This window comes from Azolla caroliniana, unplaced genomic scaffold (genome assembly GCF_043228905.1).
Source record: "Azolla caroliniana isolate FFs.n. ecotype wild unplaced genomic scaffold, voAzoCaro1.0.p SCAF_17, whole genome shotgun sequence".
In the NCBI taxonomy this organism is placed as follows: domain Eukaryota; kingdom Viridiplantae; phylum Streptophyta; class Polypodiopsida; order Salviniales; family Salviniaceae; genus Azolla; species Azolla caroliniana.
In genome coordinates, this window is record NW_028230452.1 from 5,733,208 (window position 1) to 5,743,515 (window position 10,308).

The window sequence follows — 10,308 nt, forward strand, 5'->3', positions numbered from 1 at the left end:
AAAAGTACAATATATCTAACTTGGGAATGTTACATCTATAGATGATGAGAATCTTTAGTCACATCTTAATTTTATTTCTATTTACTTTTTTGCTTAATTACATTTATTTTGGTTTGAAAAGGCAGTGGTATCCCTCTTATTTCATAAAACAGATTGTGGCTGAAGAGAGGCAGAATAACAGAAAATTTCTATTAAGCTCCATAGGTAACCGAACTTGAGCTATGGCAAGACCAGAGTCTGTCTATGAGATGGGAGGGGATGAAAAAATCTGTCTACTTTGATAATGCATTGGAAGCTCTACTTTAATTTCATTGCTTTGTGGCATGATTTTAAAATTTATATCATGGGTTTGTGCTAGCATGGTGAATCATTAGTATAAAGTCCAAGAGAGTGGGTGGCAAGGGGAACCTTAACATTTTATCATTAGTGTTTGTCATCATGCAAGTTAGGCACCTTGGGTCTTGGAATTATTGCTCAGACTGATATTGCAAACATGTGCAACCTCATATTCCTGTGTTTACCTAGATTATTTTTTTGTACCTTTTAAAATAGAAATTGTGAACTGTCAATTGATTCACGTTCACCTCAGTACTTACTCCATCTATTAATATTATGAATATGTTGCAGAGTGGGACTAGCAAAATTTGTTGGCTTGTTAGCACAGAAAATGGGTTCTGATATGAAGAGGCATGCTGGTATGCTTCTGAAGGTTCTTAATAGGGCTGCACAAGAAGAGAAAAGTTCTGCTGCCAGGCGCGCTTTTGTCTCAGCTTGTGCATCTGTTGCGAAATATGCTAGTCCTCTCCAGGTACAAGCCCTATTTGAGGATACAGTTGCATTCTACAATACAGGTGCTGCAAGTGCACAGGTAACTGCTGGCTTGTTATTGAGGGAGTTGTCGAGGCAAATCAGTGACACATTTGTTGGTTACCATGCATTGGTGCTCCCTCTTGCATTTATAGCAAGGTTTGTATTTTCCAATGAAATATTCATGATAATTTTGTGGTGTTATTTATAAGTATTTGAATGTATTATTGATTGAATACCTTTTTGTGCAACGGCACAACCACTGAAACAATAGGTTTCCCCAACCCAGTATCTTGTACTAGGACAACCGTCTCAGGATTTTTTGGCAATGCTACATAGCAAACGAACTGTCTCCTGATGTTCTAAAGCAAACCTTATTCAACCCCAGACCATCTAGTTTTCTAGAGAGTCAGAATATCCTCCTAGGTTTCCATTGATATATCTGCTCATCATCAGAATTCCTGTTCATATATGCCCTCATAGATATGTTGTATTAAGCTTTCCATTTTCTGGTTTCTTGGTGCCCTTTTTTGTTTCAAGTAATATATTTGTTTTCCTATCTATTAGGCAATAGAATATTGTATAATTGGCATAGAATGAAAGAAAGAAGAAAGATATATTAATGTCTTTTAAGAGGCCAAAATGGCCTATAAGACCAAATAAGAGATTACATCTTGAGTGTTTTCTCGTCTTTGAGAACAAGTCAAAATAAAATAAATATTACACAGTAAATATACAAGTAAATAAGATGAAAAGAGAAGAAACGAGGGAATCTGGTTTTTGGCACATGTGAGATTCTCAAGTTAGGTATATTGTAGCTTTTATCTTCGAAAGATCTCTAGCATAGGTCGATCCAGAATGGAAATGCCTCCGAAGCGAGGGAAGCACCTACGATGGCGGGAGATAATGGATTTTATCTGTCGATGGCAAGGGTGTTGAGGTCGTGGTCCATGGGGCCGGGGCCTACGTGCATGGCAAATTGCTATTGCCCGATCAATTATAATTTATGCATAATTTAGAAACTGGTACTTCCACCGACAGCCTTCAGAGTCATCTTTGGTTTGTGGTTTCAGTTGCGCAGGCCATCTATTCTACTCAATGGAATGAGCGATTTAATCACGTGAAAGTGAAATTTAATCTCATACTCTATTTTTTCTTAATTTATCTAGGAGACTGGAATTTGTTTTGCTTATCTTTTCTTTTGTTAACTTCTCATTGTACACAAACGACATGCTTTTCAGTTTTGAAGATGACAAAATGGTGAGTACTATATTTGAAGAGATTTGGGAGGAAAACACCAGTGGGCAAAGTGTTGCACTGCAGCTATATGCATCTGACATTATACCCCTTATTTTGAAGGGACTTTCTTCTACATCATGGACTGAAAAAAAGAAGGTAAATGACGTCTGAGAATTAAGTGTTTTTAATTTGTTTTCTGCGAAGGTTTATTGGGAATGAAAAGTTAAATGAATTATATTATAATATTGAAAGTTCCAAAAGATGAAAAGACCTATGTTACCTAAGTGTCAGTAAAATAGCTAGAGAAAATAGCAATAGGAATGCTAGATTTGAGGAACCAGTATGCAATTACAATGTATAAGGATTCCAGAAAACATCATTATGGAAAGAGATGACATGAGGATGTGTATCTTGTTACTATAATCATCTGATACATTATACAATTGTCAGGTGAACCAATAAAATTAATAGTAATAACGGCACTTAAGCTGAGGCACAAATATTTTTAGTGTAGTAGGGATGGTGGAGAAACCAGAATACAACACGAGATGTGTGTTTGTCATCCCTTGAATTCTCTCATAAGGTAAGACAAGGAGGCCATGCACAATAGAGAGGTAGTGGTGTTTGAAAGTTGTCGTGGAGTTATAATTATACTGCTACCATTGCTATAATAATAGTAAATTACTCTGCTCCAGAAGTTGATGTTGGCATTGTAGACTGGTTCTACTTAAGTGACAACATGGGTAAAGGAGAAGAAGTTGAATATCTGGTAGCTGCTGACCCAATCTGAGTCTACGTAAGCTGTTAATTGGAATTCAGAAATGCTGATTCTGCCCCACAGGGTAGTTTGCTCAGTGCAATACAATCTACCAGGAATAGGCAATGCTTATTATGGTCAGATAGGAGAAATCTTCAGGCTGCATATAGTAATGTTGACCGTATGCATAAATAAGTAGTGAAGATGAACTAGATCTATTGTGTTAGAAAACGTTTTCCAATTATGCGTGATTTAGTCATCTATGTACTATCCATGTGATGGTCATATTGTTTCTTTCCTGCTTTTGTTTCCATCATGTATTGTTTCCAATTATAATTTTAATATGCTTTTGTTTGCGACAGTTTAGATGTACACTTTTTCCACCATGTTTTTGTTACCAACTTTCAACTGTTATTTGATAAATCTATATATACATTCTTTTCTACCAGAGTGCAAAGGCAATATCGAAGCTTGCAGATGTATCTGGGGAGTCTATGGCTGCCTATGTACAACAGTTGTTAAAAAGTATTTTAAATGAATTACAAAGTCGTTTTTGGGAGGTAAATTCTTTCCTCTTCATAGGAGATTGATATCAAACATACAAATAGAGTAAAAATATTTGCTACTGTAGGGAAAGGAGCTGTTGCTGCAGGCAGTTACTGCGATATGCAAAAGTTCAGTGGCAATGATTCCGAAAGCTTGTTCCCCTGATATGGTTAGCAGGGAGGCAGTAGTGGCAGCTATGCTAGGAGCCTGTTCGAAAAAGAATATCACCTTCCGTAACACTGCATTCTCCTCTCTAGAACAGGTTTGATTCTTCATGACTTTTTGAGCTTCTATTGGCTTTTCCTGGTGTTTGCAGAAGATTTTAAGTGGAAATGCTTCAAAGGGAATTGAAAATGGCAATAACAACTTCCTTTCAAAGTTTCCGATGTAAATTGTAATTCAAGCTCTAAGGAGAGTTTGATACTGATGTTTGACAACCGAATGGCCACATGAAAAAGATGGCCTAGGAACTGTGCAGGTAGGGAAATGCTTCAAATGGTCAATGTATGTTTACCAGGGAATTGTGCAGGTTTATGCATGCGTAGAGGCAAAGTCTCAAATCTCAACAATGGTACTGAATTTCAAGAAGTGAATAAATTCATCAAGAGCAATGTAACCAATACAAATTTGGAGAACTTCTGGACTTCCTCTATTTCACTTGAGTGTGTAGTTCCCAGATTAGCTTTTCTTTCATGTGTTGCCATCTGAGTTGCTGCATATAGGAAGAATAAACATTTTCCCCCTTCCATGATTATAATGAAGTTTTTTCTGTTGGAATTAAGAAATTGCTATAAAAGTTACCATAGAATGATGCTTCAGTTATACACATAAATAAAGAGAATTGAAAAGTAAATGAATCACCAATCTTGAAGATAATTGATTCTTCTTCAGCATCCTTGAGACGACTATTGCATGAATCATTGAATGATCCATCTAGAGATTCTTGAGTTGTAGCTTGTTCTATGAAATTTTATATATAAAAAATATTTATTGATTCCATTTTTTGTTTGTTTTATAATAGTTATTTCTATTTGTGCAGATTCTTCTTTATTTTAAAGATGAAAGCTTTTTCAAGGATGCCTTCCAGTTCCTTCTGCAATGTTGCTCCACCAGTTCGTCAAGGAACCTTATTATACCTAATGGTAAATTTATGATTTCTGTGTGAGCTTGTAGCTGCTCACATTTTCTGTCTGAGCATGCTACCTTGAAAAATATGCACTTCCAACAAAGTGAAGCAATTATAATTGGGGCATGTTAGACTGTCTATCCATGGTGTTCAGAATTATAGGTTGTGTGAATGCACATGTAGACAAGAACATGGGTAATGAAATTCTGCCATTTTTATCACATCTAGTAATGGAACCATTGAAAACATTACCTAATAATGGTTCCATTCTTCCAAATGGTGTCCTTTCTTCCAATTGGCAGAATCATCCTTTAAAGGAGACATAAAGGATATCCACTATACATCTTACATCTATCTCATTGTCTATGCAATGGAGATAAATGGGTGTGCTCAGAGCAAACACTGCATTCCCTCCGTTGGAAGCTAAAATGTTATGATATCACAGACTGCTTTAATAAGCTGGTGGTGTAGATTTGTAAAACAGGCTGCAACTGATTTTATTTTGCTAATGCAGGTGAAGATGTAATAAATGAAAACTATTTGCCATCTCTTGAGAAGATAATACTATGCCTTAAGGCGAGCATTCTAACAGCATCGTCATCAGATATTTTAGATCAATTTGACAATGTTCTGTCATGCCTGTTGGAGAAAATAAATGGAAGCTATTCTTGGCAGGGTAATAATTTTTTTCTACTCACATGAATTTTACTTATGCATCAGAGAGGGGTAGGAGAGCAATGAAATGACTTATTAGACAAAATCTTGTCATTTGAATCTCTGGTAACTTAACAACAAAATTACTAATGGCTGTCAAATGACTTGAATCTTATTCTTATAGATTGGTAATGTAAAAATAAAAATTAACGTGTGCCTAAAATGCATAGCATGCTTCCGACTTTCTGCCTGTGAGTGGCAAATGCTGTATATATGGAATTGACTGTTTAAAAGAGGCCTCCAACTCTGTTGAGGATAGTGAATGATTTAATTCAGCAAGGATTAACCCAACAGCACAGAGATTGATGCTTGATGTGCAGTCAAGGCCTAATAGAGATAAGTCAGGAGAGTAAGATGACAGACATTAATCAGCATGAGACCAAACAAAAGGTTACATCTGAAATGTTACTCGCATAAAAAAAGAGTGGAATCTATGAATTTTACTCTCCATTAGGTGTGTCCCTGTGCACCCAAACTGTCAATGTCATTTGGATAAACACCAAAGAGAGTGGGTGAAAAGGGCATCCTTGTTTCCTTCCAGTAGCTAAAACTGATATTTCTACTATTCATTATTGGGTTTGTCAAATTACAAACTAAAACCATTGTTTAACAACAGAGACTTAAAACCGGAGTATGTTGCGAGAGATAATTAATTTTGATTGTTTGCAGTAACATTAGCAACAATTGCGACAATTCAGGCTATTTTCACCTTTGGAAAGACGGGGGTATTACAAGAAAACTGTGAACTTGCATCTGTGCAGTCAAAGGTAATAGTGAAATTGGCACCATCTCCATAGCAAATGCTTTTGTTACATAATTGGTTTCTTTGCAATGTAGTGTGCAGAACCAGTTGCTCTAGCTCTTCTTGAATGCCAAAACAATGCAAAAGTTGGACAGGTGGTTACATACTATAGCATGTGCATGTTTCTTCTACTGATGATATTTTGTTCTTAACTTGTATTTGTGTGTTGATTTGTTTTGAACAGGTGCGAGTTGCTTGCCTCGAATGTATTTTGGCTCTTATTCAGGGTGATGATTTACATAGTAAATTCAGAGAAACCTTGTCTAATAGAGTTCATGTTCTGTTCGAATCGGAGAAAACACCATTGGTAAAATCCCATCTGCAGAGTGTGCTTGCAGCAATTGAAACCAGAATGGATATACCAAGGACATGATGCAGTAAACTTATGCAACCTATTACTTTGTATCTGTGTTCTGCAACCAATGACCATAGCTCGAAAGAAAACATGCCCATCAAATGGGATTACATGAGATGACAGCTTTTAGAGAACACTTGAAATGCAGGGAGGCCCTCTAAAAAACTGTCAATGTTAAACAAATAATTTATCATTCATTTTTTATGTGCTTAAATCAAGTACCATATGATTCTACTTTCATGAACATCTCAATTTATACATACCTCGATTGAATGCAAAATACTTGTGGTAGCAATACATCAAGGGATCCACCACATCAACCTTGGTTTAGGATGCATAGGAATTTTATCTTCCTCCGATGTAATTGAAGTTGTGGAATATGATGACTTCTTTTTTTCGTCTTTCGACATAGCAATTGTGAAAATCAACATCTCCCGACATGGAAAGAAACCAAGAACTTGAGGGCAAAATCAAGGAAAAATGATGAGATACACTCAAGCAAAGTAATAGTTGAAAAATGACCATTATAGGTAGTTGGCCGACTTTAGTCGGGCTACTATCCGATATAGGATAGTTAACATATATTCTTTGACGTTTAGGATTTCACCATGTACACCATATTCTCGTAGGATCTCAAATACACCATATACACTAGGATTTCAAATATACTATATACACTTAGTATTTCATCATATTCTCTTACATTTTCAAATACACCACATATGTTTAAGATTTCATCATAATCGCTTAGGAGTGCAAATACACCACATACAGCTAGATGTAGACCATATACACCATATTCACTTAATATTTGAAATACACCATATACACCAAAATATTGCTTCTTTATTATGTCAAATCTCTTAATTTACATCGAATACCGAATATACATGCTATTTTCATTCTCATGAGAATCAATACATACTATTTGGCATTACATACAATCAAAATTACAAAATGGGCATATAAAAAATGTAATGGTTAGTTGCCAAGACTCATGATATCGAAAAGCCCAAAACCTAGTGTGCCCATTTCATCATATTTATCCAAGGGAGTTCCACATCTTCATGTTAAAACCAATGCTTAGACCATTGTCAAACAATACTTGTAAGAACCAACATAAGAGGACATTTAGAAAATCTAGAGAGCCCAAGCCTTGGACGAACTCCTCCATTAGCATCCAAATAGTTTGCATCACATAATAGCCACAATCGGTCCCGTTGAGTTGGAATGTGGAATTCGTGATGTTGGTTTTCATTTAGGAACCAATGGTCTTTGGGCGTACTACTGGTCTTTTGTACAACCAAATTTTCCAAAATCTTCAAAAAAGGAGTTTCGAGATTTTACAATGGATCACAAAATACTACCCGGTTGGTCACCTTTTGGGCATCCAAACTAGTGGGATGTTGCACATCTTCATCCAAAGCACCCAACGGTCAAAGTGCAATACCCGTATGAAAACATAATCCCGCCCTTGCACATGTCCAAGGATGACGGCCACCTTGTTGATTTGCTTAGCAAGTTGCACCCATAGTGGATTGACAATCCAATACTAGTGGAGATCTCTTGGGGTTGTGTATATTCCATCCACATGTTGAAGCGATAGTGGCTCATCATTGTTTAGCAACTACGAAAGGCAACGGTCAATAAAGCATTTTCTGGATCCCTAGGTAAAAGACATTAGATCTCGTCAATCATACATGAGAAAGTTAAAGACGAGAGCGGTTAACCAGTTCCATGTTGTCGTGATGTGGTGTGGCCAAAGATAGAAAAGTGGAAAAAGGGAAGGTCCACTCACATAACAGAAACATATGTATACAAGGTAAGAAATAAAAGCATAGTGCGTACTATACATATTCGTCTGCCCAAACATTTGTTTTCATATGTTGTCTGATGAGTGCATATATTATCCAAACATTCATGTGTGTGTTTTTTACTTTTTTTTTTGCTTACAGAGGAGTGAAATTGTGAACGTCCTGCACAGGTGCCCATTTTCTACTGCCATCAATTTCTGCACATCAGCGCGATTCCAAGCTCCTCTCCAACCTAAACGATCTCTTGCGTGGATAGTGTACACTACACATATTCTCTCGCCATCAATTTCTACACATCAACACGACACCAAGCTGTCAAATACGAGGTATAATGGACGTATTCACATTGTCCCATCTGGATAGACTAGGTTTAGGACATTTTTGTGATTAGAAAAAAGGGCAATTGCGCTAGTTCAATTACTATATATACTAAACTTTTAGTTGTAACCTAGTTGATGAGGTTGTTGTCATTCTTTTGTATTGTAACTTTTGAAAATAATACAGTTGCAATTTGTGCCTTTGTGTGTCTCTCTCCTTCTCTGTTGTCTCTTGATCTTGTTCTCTATTTTCAATTGTATTGATTGCTCACTCTGTTCTTCTTGTTGATCTTGTCTACACCAACTTGTTGCTCTTCAACCTATAGTGTTGTTTTGTATTATGCAATGATGGCCTCAGTTTCCAACACAAGCTACCTCCTCTCCCATCCAGGTATGTTTAGGGTTAATAATAGGGTTTAAAGTTAAAATTTTAAGGATAATATATGGTTTAAATGGCATCTCGGGGCTTCATCCTAGGTATACTAATTTTAAACTTCCAACGATGGTCTAAAACATTATTGGATATAATGCATTTGGTCTTGATCCCTAGAAAGGTTTACTTTCTGCGATAAAAAGATCCATGATTCAAAAGAATTCCTATAATGGTTGATGCTCAAGTGTTCTTTATGTACTATTAAATGATTCAAAAAATTCAAAAAGCTGAATTATAAGCTCAAATTCGATTAGTACATCAAAGAGGTTGAAATTTGATGATGAGATCATTATGGTTGTAAGAATATCTAATTGAATGCTTAGACATATCTAGTACCATGAACGTGTACATGGTACAACCTCCTTTTATCACAATCTCCAACTCTAGCCAAGTCCAATGATGGTTTGATGTTAATGTGTGTGTTTTTTCTTCGTATTATTGAGGGAAATTCTTTTCATAACTAATGCATGATAAGGTCAAACCTCAAAGAGGACATAAAAACATGCTAATGCAAATGATTTCGTTAACATTTAGAACTTCAAAAGTAAATAATGCAAATGATTTCATTAAATTTAACTTATAATAATAATGAATCCAAAAGTATGGTATTTACCATACTTCGAGGGTGTTTATCATTCTCGAATGCAAATGCACGTATGGTAATTATAGTTCATACCATGAATAAAAGTGAATAGCCTATTGGTAAGAGCTATTCACTAGGTTGAAAGGGGTATAGAGAGGGTTAAGGACGAATAAGCACATTTGATGTCAAAATTAGCTACATCTTTTTCTCTATAAAAAGAAGAGAAGGGAGCTTACTTTGGGTCGCCCGTTTTTGGTTTGGGGGTGCACCATAATGATTTTCTTTTCTTCTTCTTCTTCTCCTCAATCTAGTTGCAGTTTTCGGATTTATTTTTTGTCCCTTTTCCGTCTTCGTCACGAGTAGTTTTCTTAGTTCTTCTCCCTTTAGGGTTTCTTTTCGGTATTCTTCTTTGGTGGCTTCTTTAACTTTCAAATTGTTTACCTACTTAGGTCTACTTCAGAGGTTGGGTCTTCTTCCCCACAACTGAGAATGCTACGCTTCGGCGATTTAGAGAGATGGGTTAGGCTAGCCCTCACTCTAGTTGTTGAAGGGAGGACGAAGTGCCACGGGAACACTACACCATCACCCGGGCTCATAACCAATAGTAGTAGTCGCGGTCCCGACGGAAACTCCATAGCCTCCCTTTCGTTTGTTTCGTTTTCATTTTGTGCTCTAATCATATCACTGTTTTGTAAAATCCACCGAAATTGTAGTGCTCTAGCTCTAATCGTTGTAAACCCCAATTTGTAAAAAGATCCCTTGTATATTTTATGCGCACATTTTTCTCTCTCTTATGTACATTCCCTTAATCGTGT

At 36.4% G+C, this 10,308-nt stretch overlaps 1 protein-coding gene across 1 annotated transcript in view; it reads left to right on the top strand.

Moving 5' to 3' along the window:
* Window positions 1-6,584, top strand: part of LOC147852988 (ARM repeat superfamily protein) — a 32,309-nt gene extending 25,725 nt beyond the window's left edge. The window contains exons 26-34 of the mRNA XM_087333398.1: window positions 628-966; window positions 2,049-2,202; window positions 3,253-3,363; window positions 3,435-3,611; window positions 4,389-4,491; window positions 4,990-5,151; window positions 5,859-5,956; window positions 6,027-6,086; window positions 6,176-6,584. Of these exons, the coding sequence (XP_087189524.1) occupies window positions 628-966; window positions 2,049-2,202; window positions 3,253-3,363; window positions 3,435-3,611; window positions 4,389-4,491; window positions 4,990-5,151; window positions 5,859-5,956; window positions 6,027-6,086; window positions 6,176-6,364 (1,393 nt within the window). The 3' untranslated portion in view covers window positions 6,365-6,584. The remainder of the gene's footprint in view (window positions 1-627; window positions 967-2,048; window positions 2,203-3,252; window positions 3,364-3,434; window positions 3,612-4,388; window positions 4,492-4,989; window positions 5,152-5,858; window positions 5,957-6,026; window positions 6,087-6,175) is intronic.
* The last annotated feature ends 3,724 nt before the right edge of the window (window positions 6,585-10,308 follow it).